This window comes from Pelophylax lessonae (genome assembly GCF_965119305.1).
Source record: "Pelophylax lessonae genome assembly, chromosome: 3".
NCBI classification, from domain to species: domain Eukaryota; kingdom Metazoa; phylum Chordata; class Amphibia; order Anura; family Ranidae; genus Pelophylax; species Pelophylax lessonae.
Window position 1 is genome coordinate 38,691,700 of NC_138770.1, and position 24,516 is coordinate 38,716,215.

The window sequence follows — 24,516 nt, forward strand, 5'->3', positions numbered from 1 at the left end:
GACTGCTGGGTGTAGGATACCTAAGCCAGGGCTCGACAATTCCCGGGCGCCAGGTCGCATTGGTGACTAGAAACTGAGTCCGGGCGCCTAGGATTTCAGTCATCTGCTGTCAGGCATCGGGACGCCGCTTCGCTGATGCAGCTCCTATCCATAATTCTCTGTGTACCGACCAGAGGCATTTTAATTGGTCAGCACCGTCACATGGACGGCACTGACCAATCAGAACCGGCTGCCTCTTCTTCACTTTCAGCACATCCATAGGACGCACTGCTCGACTTCTGCCACTGTCAGCCCTCCTCGTTGGGGTCACCCGGCACACATCTATCTGACATCAGGTAAGAGTGCCAGGTCCGTAGCTGAGCGGTGTGTGAGGCGGGGAGATTGTGCAACAGGCCTGGGATCTGCACAAAATTTCATGTGTCAGCCTCTCCGCATCCCACTGCTTGTGTGTCACTGCTTCCTCAGCCCCTGGGGGAGGTGGGAATGCAGATTGAGCCCATCCTGCCGTGGCTGAGGGAAGGGAACCACCTACAATTAATTGGGGGGCACAGTTTCGTGTGGGAGCCCCCCCATAGACACGTGTGTGTCGGAGCAGAGCAGGCCATTTTCTGGGTGTATGTGATGAAGGTGGAGGTGAGGGAGTGCCACACCTCTTGAGAATTCCTCTGTGCACACCATAGAGCTGAGGGGACCTCACTGTACATATACACATTTGCCTGAGACTTTCACTCTCTCCCACCCTCTATCTCCCCCCCCTCTCTCCCCCTCCTCTCTCTTTCCTTTTCTCTCTGTCACCCCCTTCCCCTAGCCCCCCCCCCAACTCCCCTTCTCTACCTCCCTCTCCTCTTTTTCCTCTATTTTTTTTCTCTTCTTTCCATTTATTTCCCTTTTATTTCTTTCTTGCTTTCTTTTTGTTCTGGGTGCCGGGCAGCTGATTTGAAAAACTGGCTCCTAACTTTTTTAGCTGGCTCCTAGATTCAAAGAAAATTTGTCAACCCCTGCCCTAAACTTGCATATCATGAACTGGGGGGGGTCCTGGATGACCTTGTCCTAACACTGAATCCAGGCATTTGACAGGTAGTGAGGAGGCCAAGTGCTGCACCCACCCCACCACAACCATTTGCATTGCAGATAGGTTGCAGTGTGGACCCTCTGATATGAATAGGTCATGTTTAGAGGGCAACAGTGCCCACCATATGTAACAGGTGGTATCATTTTTTTCTGCAGCCACGCAGCAAAGCATCCTGGCTGCAATGTGTACATTTCCTGGCCACTCACTTGTCAAGGGTTCATTTACCAACCACTTTGTTACACTGCCGAAGCTGGTGTGCTGTACAGTATCAGTCCAGTGTAAATGAACAAGTGAAAAAATATAAATCAACCGTGCTAACCATAACAGTAACTGAAAATAAAGCTGCTAGCACATCAACTGACACCTGTTGTGTAAACCAAATTCAAACGTAAAAGTGAAGTGCTAAATCAGTGAACCAATGTATGAACATATATAAATGTAAATTAATATAACCAATGTAAAAAAGTTCATAAGTGAGTCCAAAGGGTATGCAGAAATTAAGTAGTGCTTCAAATTCATAAGTGAAGAAAAATTGTGTAAAATCCCCACCCCAAGAGTAGAAAGTGAATGCGCTCATCGGAGGGTATGGACCCAGGATACCTTATAGTATGTTGGCCATACAAGCTGGTAGATGGTATAATTACCAAGTGCTTGGGAAGTTATGATCTTGTACACGGGCCCAGGCTTTCGTAAAATGCCCCTGCCACGACAGCAAGGCTACACAATGTCCTGCCCCTATCCACCACACCACATCATTTGTTTCTATGATGTAGGAGAAAGGAAAGGAGAAGCTGGCACTCTGAGCTGCTATAGTAGAGTCGGTATGACCAGTGTATGAGAGGCTAACATAATAATGCATGCAAATATGAAAATATCTCTATGTGCATAACATACTTGCTCAAGTCCATCATGTAAATAAGACAAGGGGAATAAGTGTGCCAATATGGCTGGAATGTCAGTCTGCAGCCAAGGGCTGGCTCCACAGCACAGGGAAGTCGGTTTTGTGGAAAAGGTAAAAAACAAACAAGCGGAGCGCCTCTAAGTGCAGTAAGTTTTTAATCCGAAAGGCACACAAAATATAAAAACTCAGATGGGGTACATAATAGTAGGCTCGATCTAGTGCTTAACACTTGAAAAAAGGCGCATGCTCTGAAACGCGTCGTGAAATTCTTCTGGTCTTGGTGACGTCACGCGGCAGACGCTGCGTTCCAGCTTGACACGCGGAGATTAGCCGATCCCAGAAGACAACAGCCGACTTCTTTGTCTTCCGATTCCACCTCACCGGCTTCAGTCACCTTTTCTCCCAGACTCTGGACATTGGACTCTACCACCACTTCCCAGCACCAGATCGAGCTTACTATTATGTACCCCATGTGAGTTTTTATATTTTGTGTGCCTTTCGGATTAAAAACTTACTGCACTTAGAGGCGCTCCGCTTGTTTGTTCTATGATGTAGGAGGGCACAGGAGTATCCTCAACATCATTTGTCATTTGTGAAGGGGTGAGATGGGGGTGACACTGATTTGAAGGAGGCAATATAATAGGGAGACTGTAATGAAGTGATGGGTAGAATCTGGTGTGAAATGGAAACATCCCCATGTGGCATCAAGGAGTGGGTGACATCATCCAGTGTCCTTCAGCCCAATTATTACAGCTCAAGACTGGGGTGTCTTGGGATTTTTCATACTTTTAAAGGGTGCCATGAAAAAGATGAGAAATGCTGGCCTAACACAGGTGCTTTTCATTGCAGTCACCAGGAGATGTAGGGAACTAAGAGAGGAGGGGATACAATGATAGTGTATTGGCATTTTCCCCCCTTAGCTTTTTTTACTGCACCCCCAAATTAGACAGGCTAGATCCAGCACTGCTGCCATGAAGAATATGGTCCATCATTGGTGTCAGAGGGAGGGAAATACTGAAGGTTCTAAGGGAAGTGTAGGAGCTGGGGGGTCTCTAAGGGGATACTGACGCTGAAGGAATTTGGGTCCCCTGAGGGGGTAGTGGGGTTGAAGGATTCTGAGGGGGTAGTGGGGTTGAAGGATTCTGAGGGGGTAGTGGGGTTGAAGGATTCTGTTAGGGATACAAGTGGTAGCCTGTTGACAGAGGAAGGCCCCACATGTGCTGGAGGGCGGAGTTTAGACGGGACCCCCCAAGGTAAGTGACACAGGCTAACCTGAGGTGCGGAATCTAAGTATCCACCGGTTTTCGCCAGGGCCTCTAGTGGTGAGGATGGACTTTGCTGCGTGTGGATACCAGGTCGCAGTCCTCAGGGTCGCCCCACCAAGTAAGAAACCGGTCAAGATCCGAAGGCAGATAAGCAGACAAGGGAGATCCGAGAGAATGGTCAAACAAGCCGGGGGTCAGGACGGGCAGCAGGTCAACAAGGTCAGGAACAAGCCAAAGGTCAAACGGATATCAAACAGGTAACAGGAAGCAGGCTTCAGGAACACAGGAAGAGCTGCAGACAAGACAGCGAAGACACAGTGCTTCTGAGCTGTTTAAATAAGGCAGCCTGTTTGCCAATTACTGCAATTAGTCTGCTCTAGGTTAACCCTTTGGATTGCAGAATCATGACAGCACATCAGTGTGCTCAGGAAGCATTCCTAACATTGCCCCCCCCTTAAAGGCAACCTCCGGGTGCCCAACAAACTGCTTTTCTGAGGATGGGCAAGAAAAAACGCCTGGATCAGGTCTCCGGCATGAATGTTACTCTCAGGTTCCCATGAATTCTCTTCCGGCCCATAACCCTTCCATTTAATAAGGAACTGAAGCTGGTTACCTCTTTTCCGGCAATCAAGTACAGCCTCAACTTCGTACTCCATGTCGCCATCCACCATCACTGGTTCTGGAGGTCCAGGGCTTCTGCCGGGGAAGGCGTCGGGAACTACGGGTTTTAAGAGTGACATGGAACACAGGATGGATCCGTAGGGTATCAGGTAAGGATAACTCATAGGACACAGCATTTAGTCTTCTTTTAACGGGGAATGGGCCGATAAACCTGGGAGCCAACTTCTTGGATGGGCATGCCAAGCGGAGGTTAGCTGTGGATAAAAAGACCTGGTCACCTGGTTGGAGAATCAGTTCTCCCCTCTTTTTCCCATCAAAGATTCTTTTGGACGCTATCTGAGCCTTGGCCAAGGTGTCCTGCAGAAGTTTGTTGTTACTCGTGAAGAAGTCAATGGTGAACTGAACTGCGGGCACTCCGGAATCAGATGGGAAGTCGGGCAGAAAGGAAGGATGAAACCCATAATTGGCAAAGAAGGGAGATTGCCCGGTGACAGAATGTCGTGAATTATTAAAGGCAAATTCCGCAAATGGTAGTAATGTCGTCCTGGACGAAGGTGGTAAAGCACCGGAGATATTGTTCCAGGGTCTGGTTCGTTCTCTCTGTTTGCCCGTTCGTCTGCGGGTGGTAAGCTGAAGACATAGATAATTCAATTTTTAGTAGCTTACACAAGGCCCTCCAAAAGCGGGACGTGAACTGTACCCCTCTGTCCGAGATAATGTTCTTGGGTACCCCGTGGAGTCGCACGATCTCCCTAATAAAGACTTCTGCAGTTTCTTTCGCAGAGGGGATACCTTTGAGGGGTAGAAAGTGGGCCATCTTAGAAAGCCGGTCTACAACCACAAAAATGGCAGAGCACCCGGCCGAAGGTGGAAGTTCCACGATAAAGTCCATGGCGATAGTTTGCCAGGGCCGGTCAGGGATGGGGAGTGGTCTGAGGAGACCCCACGCCTTACTTTTGGTGGTTTTACTCCTGGAGCAAGAAACACAGGAAGACACATAACTTCTGCAGTCTTTTTCCATTTCAGGCCACCAGAAGGTGCGTTGCATGAGGTCAAGGGTCCTATGAACGCCAAAATGGCCAGCCAGAGGGTGGTCATGGCAGGCAGCTAGAACCGAAACTCTGACTCCCTCCGGGACAAAGATTTTGTCCTTAGCCCACAACAAACCATCCTTGCGTGACAGGGGTATCCCAGGTGGAATGGAAATGTTGGCAGAGGCTTGCTCAAGATGGGATTTCAGGCTAGTGAGCAGGAGCAGGAAGTTTTTCTCTGACAGGATAGTGTCAGGTACCAAATCTTCTTTAGGATTATCAAACATCCGGGACAGGGCATCCGGTTTGACATTTTTCGACCCGGGCCGATAGGTAATATGGAACGAGAATCTGGAGAAGAAGAGTGCCCATCGGGCCTGGCGGGGTCTAAGTCGCTTTGCAGATCTTAAGTATTCAAGGTTCTTATGATCGGTAAATATAAGAATCGGGTGTGATGCTCCTTCCAGTAGATATCTCCACTCTTCGAGAGCGGCTTTGATAGCCAGGAGTTCCCGGTCTCCGACATCATAATTTTTCTGTGCGGGAGAGAGTTTCCGGGAAAAGAAGGCTATTGGGTGAGTTAAGTCTTTAGTTCCCTGTCTTTGGGAGATGACTGCCCCGACCGCAACTTCCGATGCGTCTACCTCCAGGAGATAGGGTAAGGCAGGATCCGGGTGACTCAGGATAGGGGCAGAGGTAAAATGTTTTTTAAGAACCGAGAAGGCGGACTGAGCTTCTGGGGTCCACTGGAAGCGGACATTCTTCTTAGTAAGGTGAGTAATAGGGGCTATGATGTTGGAGAACCCCTTAATGAACCTCCTATAAAAATTGGCGAAGCCAACGAAGCGCTGTACTCCCTTTTTGTCTGATGGAGGTGGCCAGTCCAGAATGGCAGAGACCTTCTGAGGATCCATCTCTATTCCATCTGTGGAAATTATTAACCCCAGAAACAGGATACTGTTCTGCTCAAAAACGCACTTCTCGGCCTTGGCGTAGAGACCATGCTGGCGAAGGCGACCGAGGACATTTTGAACGTGCTCGCGATGCTGCTCTAGGATGTCATCCAAGTATACGATGACGAAGATATCCAACCAATCCGCGATCCCCGGAATATTTTTCTGGAGCAGGAACTCGAGGTTCTGGTGGCAGCATCACTACGGTAGGGCCAGAAGCAGGTCCAGAGGGTGCTGCAGCAGGAGAGGAAGCAGATAATACAGGAGGATCCCCCTGAAGTGTCGTAGAGTGCAGCTGTGTATAGCCGTCTTGAAGCGACTTTACGGCTTGAGACAGGGCTGCGAGGTGTTGGCAGATCTCTTCCAATGGTGAGGCTTCTCTTGCAGGCTCCGTCATGGCTGTCTTGTACTGTTAGGGATACAAGTGGTAGCCTGTTGGCGGAGGAAGGCCCCACGTGTGCTGGAGGGCGGAGCTTAGACGGGACCCCCCAAGGTAAGTGACACAGGCTAACCTGAGGTGCGGAATCTAAGTATCCACCGGTTTTCGCCAGGGCCTCTAGTGGTGAGGATGGACTTCGCTGCGTGTGGATACCAGGTCGCAGTCCTCAGGGTCGCCCCACCAAGGGAGAAACTGGTCAAGATCCGAAGGCAGATAAGCAGACAAGGGAGATCAGAGAGAATGGTCAAACAAGCCAAAGGGTCAGGACGGGCAGCAGGTCAACAAGGTCAGGAACAAGCCAAAGGTCAAACGGATATCAAACAGGTAACAGGAAGCAGGCTTCAGGAACACAGGAAGAGCTGCAGACAAGACAGAGAAGACACAGTGCTTCTGAGCTGTTTAAATAAGGCAGCCTATTTGCCAATTACTGCAATTAGTCTGCTCTAGGTTAACCCTTTGGATTGCAGAATCATGACAGCACATCAGTGTGCTCAGGAAGCATTCCTAACAGATTCCTAACAGATTCTGAGGAGGTAGTGGGGTTGAAGGATTCTCGAGGGGGTAGTGGAGTTGAAGGATTCTCGAGGGGGTAGTGGAGTTGAAGGATTCTGTGGATTCTGTGCACATCACAGATCTGGTGGACAGATTAGTGAGTGGGGCTGGGAAAGACCCAGCTGTCATGGTATACGTGGGTACTAATGACAAAGTCAGAAGGAAATGAAGAGTCCTAAAAAACGATTTCAGGGATTTAGGAGATAAATTGATGTGTAGGCCCTCCAAGGTAGTATTTTCAGAAATACTACCTATACCTCGAGCCACGCCAGAGAGGCAGCGGGAGATTGGGGAAGTAAACAAGTGGCTAAGGAGCTGGTGTAGTAAGGACGGTTTCAGGTTCCTGGACAGGGTTCATACGGTCCTGGAAATCCTGGAAAAGTTTTGGAATTTTTAGATGACACTTTCCAGGCCTGGAAAGGTCATGGAAAATTAGGAAACACACTAGGTTTTGGAAAAGTCATGGAATTAAATTACTGTGGAGGAGAAGATGCTTAATTTTAACTATTTTATGATAATTATATTGCCACATACTGTATTTACATTTCGCTGTATTAGGGTCCTTTTACACGGCCGCTCCGCTGCTTAAGTCCGCTGCAGACTTTTTTTTTTTTCACAGAGCAGATGACATTTGTGTCATCCGCTCCGTGTGCCCGCATATCATCCCATCCGTTTGCGGATGACATACGGACATAATGTAAGTATATGGAATTGCGGATGTCAGCGGATGACACCGCTGACATCCGATGTTCCTTCCTTTCCGTTTTTTACACGGATGAAAAAATAGGGTTCTGTTCCATTCGAAAAAACGGAACAGAACTGAAAGGAGGAAAATCGGATGTCAGCGGATGGTATTCCGCTGACATCCGCAATGCCATTCACTTACATTATGTCCGCAAATCATCCACAAACGGATGGGATGATTTGCGGACACACGGAGCGGCCGTGTGAAAGGACCCTTAGCGTCCTTCTGGGTCCGCTGTATGCGCATGCTGTCATTGGCCAGCAGCAGCCGAAGAGATGACCCAATCAGGCAGCGGGGAGGGCCGGCCGTGGTTTGCCTGGAGACACTGTGACTGGCTAGCAGCAGCAGTAACAGCCGGGAGATTATCAACCAATGAGGCAGTGGAAGCGTCACTGGAGGGCGGGCCGGCCGGCCGCATGAACGTGATGATGACGCGGAAGGGGGCGGTAACTGTTTCGGTTACCGCACCCCCGCGTCATCACATTCATGCGGCCGGCCCGCCCTCCAGTGACGCTTCCGCTGCCTCATTGGTTGATAATCTCCCGGCTGTTACTGCTGCTGCTAGCCAGTCACAGTGTCTCCAGGCAAACCGCGGCCAGCCCTCCCCGCTGCCTCATTGGGTCATCTCCTCGGCTGCGGCTGCTGCTGCTGCTGCTGGCCAGTGACTGACAGTAAGGGCAAACTGCGGAACCGGAAGGACACCTACCTGTACCAGTGCTATACGCTGAATGTAAAAATGCCCCCCCCCGTGTTATTTAGCCCCCCCCACAGTGTTCTTTAGCCCCCCCCACAGTGTTCTTTAGCCCCCCCCCAGTGTTCTTTAGCCCCCCCCCAGTGTTCTTTAGCCCCCCCCGTGTTCTTTAGCCCCCCCCCCCCCCGTGTTCTTTAGCCCCCCCCCCCGTGTTCTTTAGCCCCCCCCCCAGTGTTCTTTAGCCCCCCCCAGTGTTCTTTAGCCCCCCCCAGTGTTCTTTAGCCCCCCCCCAGTGTTCTTTAGCCCCCCCCAGTGTTCTTTAGCCCCCCCCCCAGTGTTCTTTAGCCCTCCCCAGTGTTCTTTAGCCCCCCCAGTGTTCTTTAGCCCCCCCAGTGCTCTTCAGCTCCCCACAGTGCTTTTCATCTCTTCCCCCCCCATGCTTTCTGGCTCCCCCAGTGCTCTCCAGCTCCCTGGCTCCCCCCTCAGTGATTTCCAGTTCCCCCCAGACAGTGCTCTCCAGTCCCCCCCCTCTCCCCCTGTGCTCTCCATCCCCCTGGTTTTCCATGCTCCCCCGCGCCTTCCAACCCCCCTGCAATGCTTTCCAAACCCCCCCTTAATTCTCTCCAGTCCCCCCCTCCGTGCCCTTCAGCTCCTCCAGTGCTCTCTGCTTCCCCTGTGCTCTTCTATCTTCTATCATGTCTGCAGTTTCTGACCTTCTCTTGTATCATGTCCGCAGCCTCTGACTACCACCTGTATCATGTCCGCATCCTCTGACCACCTCCTGTATCATGTCCGCAGCCTCTGACCACCTCCTGTATCATGTCCGCAGCCTCTGACCACCTCCTGTATCATGTCTGCAGCCTCTGACCACCTCCTGTATCATGTCCGCAGCCCCTGATCACCTCCTGTATCATGTCCGCAGCCCCTGATCACCTCCTGTATCATGTCCGCAGCCTCTGACCACCTCCTGTATCATGTCTGCAACCTCTGGCCACCTCCTGTATCATGTCTGCAGTCTCTGACCTTCTCTTGTAACTTATCCGCAGCCTCTGACCACCTCCTGTATCATGTCTGCAGTCTCTGACCACCTCCTGTATCATGTCCGCAGCCTCTGACCACCTCCTGTATCATGTCCGCAGCCTCTGACCACCTCCTGTATCATGTCTACAGCCTCTGACCTTCTCCTGTATCATGTCCGCTAAATGTACATTGTGTGTCGTAAAACGTTTGACATTTTGAACATGGGAGAGGCAGCGCTGTCTAGCCACGCTAAAGGTGCAAAGCACCAGTCTGCAGCTGCGGACAATCTGATTGCTGGCTTTTTCACCCGTGTGCCTGAAGTGACACCGGCTCCCAGCTGCGGAAGCGGTGCTTCCATCTCATCCACTGTAAAACAAGGGACCATTTTGATTCACGCTGTATCCACAAATGAAACCCTAACTACAGAGGTACTGTACACTACAAAGATTGTCATTTATTTAAGTAAAAATATGCTGGGTGTGACATGGATTTTCTTCTTATTTAACATGTATACATAGACATTTCATGAAACATTAGGTCATGAATATTTACGTGAAGTCATGGAAAAGTCATGGAAAAGTCATGGAATTTTATTGGTGAAAATGTGTATGAACCCTGCCTGGAGAACTGGGCCGACTTCTCAGTAAGGGCTCTTTAGTAAGGGCAGTTTGCACCTAAATGGGGAGGGTGCAGCTGTACTAGAAGAGCGGATGGCCAACAAGTGAGAGGGGCTTTTAAACTAGGTGATGGGGGGAAGGGTACATATGGAGATTTAGCCAGGGTGGAGCAAGGTTCAGGGGGCAGAAATGGGAGCATTAGCGGTAGGTTACTCACAGTTCCTAAACCATGGTGGGTAGGGGGACAAATCACAAGTGCAGCCTAAAAGCATCGAACGAGGATACAGTATGCAACAGCACAATATTACGAGGTTTGTATACCAATGCTAGAAGCCTGGCCAACATGATGAGAGAACTGGAGCTGCTGATGTATGAGGAGGATTTTGATTTTGTGGGAATTTCAGAGACTTGATTTGACAGCTCTCATGATTGGCTGGCGATCATTCAGGGGTATTCCCTATATTGCAGGGATAGAGAGGGTAGAAAAGGGGAGGCGGACCTCCTATCACAGCTTGGAATGGCAGCAAGGATGGGAAATGTCATTATAATGGGGGACTTTTTTTATCCAGATATAGACTGGGCAGAAGGAACTGCGCATTCATCTAAGGCTTGGCAGTTCCTATATGTTTTGCAGGACAATTTCACGGGTCAGATGGTGAACGCACCGACAAGAAACAATGCGGTACTAGACCTACTGATTACCAACAATATTGACCTGATCACAGTTATAGAAATGCGGGGCAACTTAGGAAACAGTGACCATAGGTCAATCAGTTTCAGTATAAATCATAGAAGTAGGAAACACAAGGGTAATATAAGGACACTGAATTTCAAAAGAGCCAAACTGCGCTCTTTATTAGACAAAATAAAATAAGATAGAATCGTAGGAACAAAGAACACGGAAGAAAAATGGAAGTGCTTAAAGAACATACTAAATAAAGGGATTGGCCAGTGCATCCCAAAAGGGAATAAGTTTAAAAGAGCAAAAACAAACCCTGGGTGGCTAAACTCCGATATAAAATGCATTATAAAACTAAAGAAAAGGCCTTCAACAAATACAAGGCTGAGGGGTCATTGGCAGCATTCCAACATTACAAAGAGTGCAATAAGAAATGTAAAGGCGAAATCAAGGTGGCTAAAATGGAACACGAGAGACACATAGCGGAAGAGAGTAAAAAAAAAAAAAAAACCCAAGAAAATCTTTAAGTATATAAATGGTAAGAAAGCGAGACCAGTACACATTGGCCCCATAAAAGACGATGAAGGGAATCTGGCCACAGAGGACAGAGAGAAGGCAAAAGTGCTAAATAATTTCTTCTCTTTAGTCTTGGGGGGCTACACTAACCCAGCTTGTAATGCTAAATTAAATAATACACCTCAGGAAGTTCCCCCATGGTTAACAGAAGATGGAATTAAAACAAAATTTAACATAAATAAATCACCGGGACCGGATGGCTTGCACCCGAGAGTTCTTGAAGAACTCAGCCAAGTGATAGCCAGACCATTATTCTTGATCTTTAAGGATAGTTTACAGACGGGTATGGTGCCAGCTCATTGGAAAAAAGCCAACGTGGTACCAATATTTTAAAAAAGAGCTGAGATATATCCGGGGAATTATAGGCTGGTTAGCCTAACATCAGTAGTCTGCAAAATTTTGGAGGGGATGTTAAAAGATTATATACAAGACTATAGTAAAAAAAAAAAAACTATTATTAGTAGTAATCAGCATGGATTCATGAAAAATCGTTCTTGCCAGACCAATCTATTAACCTTCTATGATGAAGTGAGTTGCCATCTAGATAAAGGAAGGCCTGTGGATGTGGTGTATCTGGACTTTGCAAAGGCATTTGACACAGTCCCCCACAAACGCTTACTGTTCAAACTAAGGTACATAGGTATGGACCATAGGGCGAGTACCTGGATAGAGAACTGGCTCCAGGGGCGAGTCCAGAGGGTGGTGATAAATGGGGAGTACTCGGATTGGGCGGATGTGGAAAGTGGGACCAATCCTGTGTATTTATTCATAAACGACCTATAGGAAGGGATATCTAGCACAATCTCTGTTTTTGCGGGCGATACTAAGTTAAGCAGGCCAATATCTTCTATGCAGGACGTGGTAACCTTGCAAGCAGACCTGAACAAAACAATGGGGTGGGCAACTACATGGTAGATGAGGTTTAATGTGGAAAAATGTAAGGTTTTTCCACATTAAACTTGGGTGTCAGAAATACGAGCGCAAGTTACTCGCTGGGGGGGAACCTCTGGGAGAATCTAAGATGGAAAAGGACCTATGGGTCCTAGTGGACAAAAGGCTTGGCAGTAGCATGCAATGCCAAGCCGCTGCAAGCAAAGCCAACCGAATACTGGCATGTTTAAAAAAGGGGATTCACTCCAGAAATAAAGAGATTATTCTCCCACTTTACAAGACTCTGGTCCGGCCACATCTGGAGTATGCCGTCCAGTTCTGGGCACCGGTCCTCAGGAAGAATGTGCTGGAACTGGAGGGAGTTCAGAGAAGGGCAACAAAAATAATTAGGAGAATGGAGGACATCAGCTATGAGGAAAAACTACAAACATTGAACTTGTTCTCTCTGGAGAAGAGACGCTTAAGAGGGGATATGATATCAATGTACAAATATTGTACTGGTGACCATAGCATAAGGAACAAACTTTTCAGAGAAAACAAAATTAATAAGGCATGGGTGCACTCACTAAAACTAGAAGAAAAACAGTTTAACCTTAAACTACGTAAGGGGTTCTTTACTGTCAGAGCAGTAAGGATGTGGAATTCTTTTCCACAAGCAGTGGTATCAGCAGGGAGCATCAATAGTTTTAAAAACTATTAGATGGGCACCTTAAAGACCACAACATACAGGGGTATACAATGTACGGTTAGCAGCAAACACACACATTATGGATTGAACTGGATGGACTGATGTATTTTTTCAACCTCACTATGTAACTATGTGGGGGTAGGGGGGGTTAAAGGATTCTGAGGGGGTAGCGGGGTTGAAGGATTCTGAGGGGGTAGCGGGGTTGAAGGATTCTCAAGGGGGTAGCGGGGTTGAAGAATTCTCGAGGGGGTAGCGGGGTGGAAGGATTCTCGAGGGGGTAGCGGGGTGGAAGGATTCTCAAGGGGGTAGCGAGGTTGAAGGATTCTCAAGGGGGTAGTGGGGCTGAAGGACTCTTAAGGAGGTTGTAGGGCTCAGGGGGACTCTGAGGTAAGGATGGGGGTCTCGTTCTCGGATGGTCCTCCTACCTGCACTTACTTTTTACTTTTCAGATCTCCTTAAAGATCTTCTGCTAGGAAAGGACAATTTTCACCTTCTTACCATCTCACTGTTAAAATAAAATGTTCCAGAATACCAAGTGGCATGAAGAAGGGCAGGCCTCCACCACTTGGTGGGCACTCATTATTAGAGGAGGTCTGTTTGCGTATCAAATAGTGGGTAGTAAGGGGTCAGTGCTCTGCGTCTGGGGAAAAAAATCCAATACCTCCCCATGACACTCTGGCAGCCCAGTGCTGGAATTCAGAGTCCCAGACAACCCACTGGCAACCAAGAGCACAAACCACTGCCCCCACCCCTCATTGTTGTCCTCCTACCCACACTGGGCTGCCATTAGAGGGAAGAGAACAGACTCCTCCCCCAAAGCGCTCTACTCCACCAGCAGCATCCTCTTGCTATCCAATCCCTTCTCTAACTGCAGAGAGTGACAGTGACATCACTCCTGTCAGTCAGCAGGCTGCTGGAGATTGGAGCCTTGCAGCCGGAGTTCTGCCAATAATCCTGATCAGCCAGCAATCTCCGCCCAAAATCCAGTAGGTTCCCCTTCCTGGACATCATGATGGCCCCCACGTTGTCCTCCCAGCACTGAGGCAGAGCAAAAAAGTCAAAGGAAGGACCTTGTCTGCAGATCTAAAACTAATCAACACTGGTTCAAAAACCAAACAAACCCAACAGAGAAAATGGAATTTCTGATTCAGCAGGACAAAAGGGTTCCGGGACATCATAATGTAGCAAACACTAAATAGTTCAAACTAAATGTGTTCCCATGGGGACAGTAGTTCTTCAATGTACAACAACCCTCCTATTACCCCCCCCCCCCTCACTTCCACATCCTGCTATTGTGTGACCAATACCATCCAAATAATTCTTACTTTCATTTTTTCCAAAGTTATCTGTCTACAAGGAGACCTGTTTAGATCAAATGACGGCACCAATGAGGATGGAGGACGACCGGAGTCACATGACTGAGAAGATACTAAATTTCACCCTGGAGATCATCTACCTGCTGACCGGAGAGGTAAGAAGGATTCTTGGAGGTCACATGACACCACTCTTATATCTATTAATAAAACAGACATGACCGGAGAGGTGAGGAGGGTTCTGGGAGGTCACATGACATCACTCTTATCTCTATTAATAAAACACAGACTTGACCAGAGAGGTGAGGAGGATTCTGGGATTCTAACATGATATTCCTATTGGTTCTTCAATACAGAGATTTCCTCTTCTGAAGTCAGGTGATCATATGACCATCACAGTGCCTCCATGTGACTCCCTAAAACCTGAGAGACACAACATGCAGAAGATTCTAGAAGTCACCAAGAAGATGATGGAGCTGCTGACAGGAGAGGTGAGCGGTGCTGGGAATTCTGGGACATTATCCAGTAACAGACAAGGGATGTGTCTGGATGGTGACTGTATCATTGTGTGTGTCAGGTTCCTATAAGGTGTCAGGATGTCACTGTCTATTTCTCCATGGAGGAGTGGGAGTATTTAGAAGGACACAAGGATCTCTACAAGGACGTCATGGTGGAGAATCAGCCGCCCCTCACATCACCGGGTAAGAGGAGACTTTATTGTAAAGGAGAGAGCAGTACGGAGGATCCACCTAGATCCCCCATCATCTGATAAACACATAGAAACAATGTATTCAGTCAGTGTGTGTGTTTCCTACAGATGGGTCCAGTAATGGGAACCCACCAGAGAGATGTCCCCGTCCTCTGTATTCCCGGGATTCCACACAGGAAGGTCACACCATCCCTCGCCATCATCAGGTAGCTGAGGAACAATTATTGGTAGTTCTGATTTATACACCGCATTTTTGTTACAATTAATGTTTTATTATATCTTTCAGACTGGAAACTTCGGGAATAATATTGTTATTAAAGAAGAGTATAAAGAGGAGGATGAGGAGTATGGAGTGATGAAGGAGTTTTCAGAAGGACACAAGGATATGATGGAGCCACCTAATACCAGGAACCCACCAGAGAGATGTCCCCGTCCTCTGTATTCCTGGGTTTCCACACAGGAAGGTCACACCATCCCTCCCCATTATAAGGTTGGTGGGACAGAGCATCTAGAACATGGACACGTATAGGCAATGTGTGGATTATGTAATATCAGAAGATTAACTCTTTTACTTTTAATTAACTTTTCTATAATTTTCTTGGTTTAGGGTGAAGATCTGATAAATATAAAAGTTGAGGTGAAAGCAGAAGAAGAAGAGAGGTATGTGAGGGATGATCAGCAGTCTATGGAGGAGGATGGAATAACAAGGACATTTATAGAGGAGGACACTCCTACAGAGATCAGCACAGGTGGGTCATTAACACTAAATACATTCCTCCACCCATACTGCTCACTGATTGGTCCAGAGTATGGCAAGGACTGGGTGATATTAGCCTGTAATACCCTGGTCACTTTCCTGAGCTGTGTTCCCCGTCCTGTATTCCTGTATTTCTCTCGGATAATCTTCCTTCTCTGTGCTACAGACACAATTTATGTATCTAGACTGGATTTATGGAGATTCCGGGGTTCAGCTGGAAGCAAAATTGATTTTAGCCATAGATGTTGCTCTACCTAGACACCTGGGGTATGTGCCTTGGGCCTTCTTTCCTATGCCTGGGTCTAGTAAGTTCTCTGACAGAACAATTCTCCCAGGGTTACTTGCTCTGTTATTTGCTGGCTGTGCCGGGTGGAGGGATATGTCTGTATAGTCTCAGACCCAAGTCACTGAGTGCAGTCTCAGGAGATGGGAGGCAGAGGTGTGGGAACTATGCAACTTATCTCCAGAATGTCATGACCCCTTTGTAAATAAGTGAGTGAGGAGATCAGAACATTCTGGTGAGTCTTTACATATTCTCCAAAAAACTGATCATTTTGGGGAATTATATGAAGTTGAAGAAATATTGCATTTCAAGGACAATTATTAGTTTATGTATTATGGAATTTACCATAATCAGCACTTTATTTCTAACCTGCCTACATTCGCCCTCCCCTTTTCGCATGCCTCCCTGGATGCGACTAACTATAATTTAGTAACAGTACATAATAAATATTCACCCATAACTATTAAAAAAAAAAAAAAGACAGTATAAAACTTTACAGATAGTGCAAACAGTGGCAGAAAAAAAAAAATGTGAGCATTAGACCTAGAAGTTGGCCAAATCTTTTCTCCCGTGACTGGGTGAGTCTCCGCTACTTGGTGGACAACCCGGAATTTACCCGGTCCATGTAAATATGCTTACCAACGTTATAGTCCTCAAAGATCTGATTGAACCGGGCCTCAATAAATGCGTTCTGACACCGGAATTCTCAGAGGTGCCGTGGTACACGGAGACACAGCTTCACTATATACACTATGTTGCCAAAAGTATTGGGACGCCTGCCTTTACACATACACACTTTAATGGCATCCCAGTCTTAGCCCGTAGGGTTCAATATTGAGTTGACCCAACCATTGCAGCTATAACAGCTTTAACTCTTCTGGGAAGACTGTCCACAAGGTTTAGGAGTGGGTCTATGGGAATGTTTGACCATTCTTCCAGAAGCACATTTATGGGGTCAGGCACTGCTGTTGGAGAGAAGGCCTGGCTCGCAGTCTCTGCTCTAATTCATCCCAAAGGTGTTTTATCGGTTTGAGGTCAGGACTCTGTGTAGGCCAGTCATGTTCCTCCACCCCAAACTCGCTCATCCATGTCTTTATGGACCTTACTTTGTGCACTGGTCAAAATCATTTGGTGGAGGGGGATTATGGTGTGGGGTTGGTTTTCAGGGGTTGGGCTTGACCCCTTAGTTCCAGTGAAGAGAACTGTTAAGGCATCAGCATATCAAGACATTTTGGACTATTTCATGCTCCCAAACAGTGGCGGCTGGTGAAGTTTTAAAATGGTGGGGCGCAAGACCCCGCCCTTCCATTTTGACCCCTCCCATTTCTCATAAGCCCCACCCCCTAGCACAAACCCTACAGTACAGACTCCCTAGCACTAATCCCACAGTACAGACTCCCTAGCACTAATTCCACAGTACAGACTCCCTAGCACTAATCCCACAGTACAGACCCCTCTAGCACAAACCCTACAGTACAGACCCCCCTAGCACAAACCCTACAGTACAGACCCCCCTAGCACAAACCCCACAGTACAGGCCCCCTTTCAATGCAGAGAACAGCATACATGCCCCCTTCAATGTAGTGACCAGCATACATGCTCCCTTCAATGTAGTGACCAGCATACATGCCCCCTTCAATGTAGTGACCAGCATACATGTCCCCTTCAATGTAGTGACCAGCATACATGCCCCCTTTCAATGTAGTGACCAGCATACATGCCCCCTTTCAATGTAGTGACCAGCATACATGCCCCCTTTCAATGCAGTGACCAGCATACATGCCCCCTTTCAATGCAGTGACCAGCATACATGCCCCCTTTCAATGCAGTGACCAGCATACATGCCCCCTTCAATGTAGTGACCAGTATACATGCCCCCTTCAATGTAGTGACCAGCATACATGCCCCCTTCAATGTAGTGACCAGCATACATGCCCCCTTCAATGCAGTGACCAGCATACATGCCCCCTTTCAATGCAGTGACCAGCATACATGCTCCCTTCAATGTAGTGACCAGTATACATGCCTCCTTCAATGTAGTGACCAGCATACATGCCCCCTTCAATGCAGTGACCAGCATACATGCCTCCTTCAATGTAGTGACCAGCATACATGCCCCCTTACAATGTAGTGACCAGCATACATGCCCCCTTACAATGTAGTGACCAGCATACATGCCCCCTTCAATGTAGTGACCAGCATACATGCCCCCTTTCAATGCAGTGACCAGCATATATGCCCCCTTCAATGTAGTGACCAGCATACATGCCCCCTTCAATGTAGTGACCAGCATACATGCCCCCTTTCAATGCAGTGACCAGCATATATGCCCCCTTTCAATGTAGTGACCAGCATACATGCCCCCTTTCAATGTAGTGAACAGCATACATGCCCCCTTCAACCAACCAAACTGCCATTTTTTTGCCGGTGTGGGTAAAGGTGAATTGGTTAAATTTGACTTTTTCGAGGATCCTGCGTTGTTGTTTTTTTCCTCCCTGTTCTTTAACCCTGTACATCCCAATGGTGATTCGCTCCCTTTAAATAGCTCCAGTTCCTCCAGCCTCATTCAGGGTGACGAATTTGCGGGCCTGGATGGAAGGCGAGCACTGATTGCGGGTGAGCTCAGGAATGTATTACTCACTGCTGCATGAAATGTGATAACGTAGTCGAGCTGCCACTGCTGTGTAGATGCCAGTTCCGTCAAATAGCAGCTTTGCAGCTGGTGTGTACATCATAATGTATCCTGAGTGATTGTGACTTGCCTGACGTCTGTGGGAGAGAGTCTGTCTCTGTGGCTTCCATCTCTCAGATGCCCCAAGGCCCATTTCAATGCAGAGACCAGCGTGCGTGCGTGCCCCCCCAAGACTTCACTTACCTTACACTGGTGCCACTGCCGTCACCGTCCCTGGCGTGCTGCTCGGGAGTCGACTCAGGAGACTCGGTTGGACCGGACGTCTTCTTCCTCTGTGCCCTGCAACTCGGGTCGCACCGCCCGTCTTCTTCCTCCATGCGCGCCGTCCGCTACCCTCCTCTCTGACGGCGGGCGGGAAGGTGACTTTGGGACGGTGCGTGACTAACGCACGCACCGCCCCCCACGTGACATCACCCGGGATATCCTCTGATTGGTCCAGGCTGGAGACTGGACCAATCACAGCCAGGACATCACTAAAGTCGGGAGTGTCGGGGCGCATTGCTCTGCACCCCGATGACCCCCAGAAGGCCGCCTGCTGCACGCACGTGGGGTGCAAACCCCCCCCCCCCCCATAGCCACCAGTTAGTCCAGTGCCCCTAGTGGGCTGAAATGGTATTTTTTTCCCTTTTTTTTATTGGGCCACAGAGATTGGGGGGCGGCACCCCTGCGCCCCCTATAGACCGGCCGCCACTGCTCCCAAAGAGTTGAAGCTGTTATAGCTGCAAAGGGTGGGCCAACTCAATATTGAACCCTACGGACTAAGACTGGGACGCCATTAAAGTTCATCTGCGTGTAAAGGCAGGCGTCCCAATACTTTTGACAATATAATGTATCATCAGTCTCGCCTCCTTGAGCGGTCTGAACATTTCTTCATGCACATATGTGAACGTATACCAGTATTTGACAAAGACGTATGCATTGAAGTACCTTTGTAACTGAGACAACCGGGTCAACTTCTGGCCTAGATGGACAGTCCCTTGTCGGAGGTATGGGTCCCCTGGACGATGAGGTCATTGCAGGGGCCAGTCATCTCTGGAGGTAAATACCGAGGATACTTACTGCCTCGGGAATCTATGGTAGTGACATGACAGCCTCAGTGCCTGTTGAAGGATCCTGCGGGCTCCAAAACTTTGCTGCTGTTTGCTGTAGAGATGTAATCCCAGAATAAAGCTTTAGACCAATATTGGAGTCCCATGGTGTGCTGGTGACATCTCTTGCTCGGCAGAGGTGGGACGCTCCTCCTCACTGCTGGCGAATACAAGGGTGCTCCAGAAAACTTTCACCAACTTTTCGGGCAGGAAGGAGAAGATTGGGGAGACCCCAGGACTCCAGATGAAGTGGTAGCAGGAGAGATCCCCGTGATTAGTGGTAAGGACATGTGTTGGTCAGTGTCTGGCATGGACATGGTGCTAGTGACATCCAAGAGGGGCTCAGTAGGCATCGCAGCCACTGTAGGTGCCAACAGAGCAGCGACAGAGGTGGTGTCAGATCTGTTAACAAGGGGTAGACTGAGCCGAGTCCCATGCGGTAGTTCTCCTGTCATAGGTGTTGAATCGGCTGCTCAATCCCAGGTTCCACGGGGCATTCTAACCCAGATGCTTCCTGAACGATGTTAGAGGTGAGAGTGGAGCAGGTGGGCTCAGAACTTTGGCAGTAGTGTAGGGGCAGGCAGGAACCGTAGATATCCATGATGTTGGCAGTCCTTTGGAGCTGAGATAGGAAGGTTCCTCCATCCCTGCCATGCAGTAATACAAAAGAGCCAGAGCAAGTGGCCCAAGGGGTATACTCTATGCATCAACGGCTGCATGCTGGGCACATGACCCATTACTCATCTCTTCCTCTCCCCCTGCAGTGGGCAAGTTCTGCTATAGGCCAGTACACAAGGCCTGTGTCCAGCACGGGATCAGCTTTTTCCTCAGCAAGACTTTTTAAGACATGGTAACGCTGAGGCATAGCTTTGGTTTTCGGATGTTATATATGCCCCTGATCAGGATTCCAGTCAATTTGAGGACAGTGCCTGACTTAGGAGCCAATCTGAAGCCCATCACGGCAGTCAAGTTCCAAGTCTGTAGGAAAGCCTGGGCAAATTCTAGATACTAACTAAACAGCCATGGTCTCTTCAGGCGTGATCGTCAGGTACATGTGGTGGGCGTATGCTGCCAACTACATCAAGTGTAAGAGCGGGGTCATCTGTGCCTGTGCATGTGGGGGTTCTCTCCTCGCAGAGCGCGCTCATCAATGTACTTATAAGGCAAAGACTTCAGTCATGTGAAATATCTAACATTAAGGCAGTTCCCCAACTTAGAGATGAGCATCCACTGCGTGCAGTATTAAAGTGCAGAGTTCCTCTAAACCGTGATATGTCCTGTGTCACTACACACTGTAACTTGTAAATGTTGCATTAGGAGGGACATGCTGAACCTGGGTCCTCTCCACCAGTCCAAAGTACCTCTGTTACCTCACTCCCAGTAAGAAAATGGGGTCCCGCTGAACACCTAGAGGGACCTCATGCGTGCTCCCAACTCTTTCCTTTCCATACAACGTGGCCAGGCCATATATCTCCATAACGCTAGTTGGTTCCCGATTGCCATGGGAGACGGACCACTAGAGAATAAGCCAGACACTTGGTCTCTCAGGTGAGTCTGTGGTCCAGCTAAACCCCACTTGGTCTCTCAGGTGAGTCTGCAGTCCAGCTATACCCCACTTGGGCTCACAGGTGAGACTGCAGTCCAGCTATACCCCACTTGGGCTCACAGGTGAGACTGCAGTCCAGCTATACCCCACTTGGGCTCACAGGTGAGTCTGCGGTCCAGCTATATACCCCACTTGGGCTCACAGGTGAGTCTGCGGTCCAGCTATACCCCAATTGGGCTCACAGGTGAGTCTCCAGTCCAGCTATACCCCACTTGGGCTCACAGGTAAGTCTGCGGTTGTGCAGGACGTGCTGAACCTGCGTCCTCTCCACCAGTCCAAAGTACCTCTGTTACCTCACTCCCAGTAAGAGAATGGGGTCCCGCTGAACACCTCATGCGTGCTCCTAACTCTTTCCTTTCCATACAACGTGGCCAGGCCATAGATCTCAGTAACGCTAGTTGGTTCCTGATTGCCATAGGAGATGGATCACTAGAGAATAAGCCAGACAACGACCCCCTCACTACCGGAGGACCTGTCGCCGTACCAGGCACCAAATCTAACAACTGGTTGCTTGTAGCTTGTTCCTTCACGTGGTTACCTATACCAAGTACACTCCTCCACTTGTGTCCTGCCAAATTAACTCTCTTTTAGTAGTGTTTCTTCATACCCCATAGTGCAAATACAGGCCCAGGTTCTTTGGAATACTCCAGAACCGACATGCATCCCTTTGAACAGCTTTAGACAAGGCTCAGGCAGTTAATGCAACTTTACTGTTAAAATGCAGCATGACAGTTCATAATAAATACCGTCCTTTCCCTAATCTTAACTGTAACAATGAAGTGGCCCAGACGTACCTCCATGCAGCGAAAGTCCATGATGGTAATGTCCATGGCTTGGATATCCGTGATCCCCGGTTTTTTCAGTGCCGCACTTGGGAAAACAGGTGAGTCTGTGGTCCAGCTAAACCCCACTTGGGCTCTCAGGTGAGTCTGTGGTCCAGCTAAGCCCCACTTGGGCTCTCAGGTGAGTCTGTGGTCCAGCTATACCCCACTTGGGCTCACAGGTGAGTCTGCGGTCCAGCTATAACCCACTTGGGCTCAATAAAGAAATGAACTGTTAGGAGATCAGAGGACCCATTTACTAGTTACCTTGAAAATGGAATTGTAAGATCCTCAGAGACAAATCTGCCTGATGTGGGTGGAGTCCTGGTTTAGGGGAACCAATCTGCTCGTGTCTAGTAATAATCTTTTTATTTCTATTTTAGTACATGGATGGAAGATCAGGAAAACCTCAGAGGATTGTCTCACTTTGTCTCCAGACTGTAAAGTAGAAGATGAGGACATCACACAGTATAGTCCAGGAGAAAACCCGGCTACCTCAAATGTCCATCTGGCACCACACAGTGTAGATGGACCATCGTATTCCTCTTATCCTGAGGAACCTCAGACTGTGAGGGACGGTGCCGTCCTTCCAACAGATAAGAGGTTTTCCTGTACTGAGTGTGGCATGGGTTTCCATTTTAAATTCAATCTTGATGAGCATAAAAGATCTCATACAGGTGAGAAGCCACATTCCTGTCCTGAATGTGGGAAATGTTTTTTAAAGAAGTCCCATCTTTCCAGACATCACAGATATCACACAGGTGAGAAGCCGTATTCCTGTCCTGAGTGTGGGAAATGCTTTGTAGAGAAATCAGTACTTGTCACACATCAGAAGTCTCACACGGGGGAGAAGCCATATTCCTGTCCTGATTGCGGGAAATGTTTTTTACTTAAGTCACATTTTAACAGACATCAGAGATTGCACGCAAGTGAAAAGCCATATTCCTGTCCGGAGTGCGGGAAATGCTTTGTAGAGAAATCACAACTTGACACACATCATAGGTCTCACACTGGGGAGAAGCCGTATTCCTGTCTTGAGTGCGGGAAATGTTTTTCAGATAAGTCCAATCTTTATACACATCAGAGACTGCACACAGGTGAGAAACCATATTCCTGTGCTGAGTGCGGGAAATGTTTTTCAGTGAAGTCCAATCTTTACAAGCATCAGAGATCTCACACAGGGGAGAAGCCATATTCCTGTCCAGAGTGTGGGAAATGTTTTTCAGATAAGTCCCATCTTTATACACATCAGAGATTGCACACAGGGGAGAAGCCGTATTCCTGTCTTGAGTGTGGGAAATGTTTCTCAGATAGGTCCAATCTTTACACGCATCAGAAATTGCACATAGTGGAGAAGCCAATTTCCTGTCCTGGGTGCGGGAAATCTTCTGTAGTAAAATCACATCTTAGTGGACATGAAAGGCTTCACACAGGGGAAAAAGCTTACTCCTGTTCCGAGTGTGGGAATTGTTTTTCAGACAAGTCCTTTTATCCTAGACAGCAGAGATCTCACAAAAGTGAGAAGCAATATCCCTGTCCTGAGTGTGGGAAATGTTTTTCAAAGAAGTCATATCTTTCCACGCATCAGAGATTGCACACAGGGGAGAAACCGTATTCCTGTCCTGAATGCGGGAGATCATTTTCAGTGAAGTCCAATCTCTACAGACACCAGAGATCTCACACAGGGAGAAGCCCTTTTTCTGTCCCGAGTGTGGGAATTGTTCCTCACTGAACTCCTGTCTTCCTGTACATCAGGGATCCCACACACCCCTCAAGGTGTATTAGTGCCTTGAGTGTGGGAAATGTCTTCTATATGAATGTTGCTGGACATGTGGGGAAGAAGCACACCCTGATATACACCTCAGATATACTCCATGGCTGATCTTCATCATGTAAGAAACACTTCATAAGGAGGTCAGAGATCACCAGAGACATAGATGAAGTGTTGTCCCGAGTTGGCCATTGATAGCAGTAAAAAAAAATCTAAATTGAGTCATTACCTTTCATTGACTAAGTAACTTTTGTGGTATAAGCTTTTGTAACCATTTAGAGGTCTAATTTTTTAAAATTTTATACATTTTATCCAGCCCTAAAACACTAGGCATGTTGTAGTTAACACAGTAATTTCCTATAATTGTCAGCTCCATCTGGTGGCCATAATGTGTTATTTCACTTTCAATTTTTTCAGATGGTGTTTTTAGGAAAAATTATGGGCACTAGATAGACCCCCTCAGTATTCTTCATCAGACATGGCTTTTATACTAATAACTGAGATCATGCTCGGGCACTTATGAGTACAGTAAACAGTGAAGGAGGGAAGTTAATTGACCAGTTAAGGACCGTCCGCTGCAGTTATACTGCGGCAGGCAACCCCACCTGCGCAATCCAACATAGGTAAACGTCGGTCGCGTGCCTGCAGCTAGGGTGCGAGCACGTGCTGGCAGCGACGCGCTCCCGCCCCCACTCGGCAGCAGGGAAGTCGCTGCACAAGGCCGACGTCTCCGCT

The 24,516-nt window shown here is 48.2% G+C and overlaps 2 protein-coding genes and 1 long non-coding RNA gene across 3 annotated transcripts in view; 2 read left to right on the top strand and 1 right to left on the bottom strand.

The window, feature by feature from the left end:
* Positions 1–24,516, bottom strand: part of LOC309550737 (uncharacterized protein) — a 578,111-nt gene that overhangs the window by 262,609 nt on the left and 290,986 nt on the right. The gene's annotated exons all lie outside the window — the stretch shown is intronic.
* Positions 1–24,516, top strand: part of LOC309550685 (uncharacterized protein) — a 903,485-nt gene that overhangs the window by 135,718 nt on the left and 743,251 nt on the right. The window contains exon 2 of the mRNA XM_082251020.1: positions 14,084–14,212. Within this exon, the coding sequence (XP_082107146.1) occupies positions 14,117–14,212 (96 nt within the window). The 5' untranslated portion in view covers positions 14,084–14,116. The remainder of the gene's footprint in view (positions 1–14,083; positions 14,213–24,516) is intronic.
* The window catches only part of LOC309550800, an 82,682-nt gene continuing 73,534 nt past the window's right edge, over positions 15,369–24,516 (top strand). Inside the window, exon 1 of the long non-coding RNA XR_014225037.1 lies at positions 15,369–15,427. This is a non-coding gene — a long non-coding RNA (uncharacterized lncRNA). The remainder of the gene's footprint in view (positions 15,428–24,516) is intronic.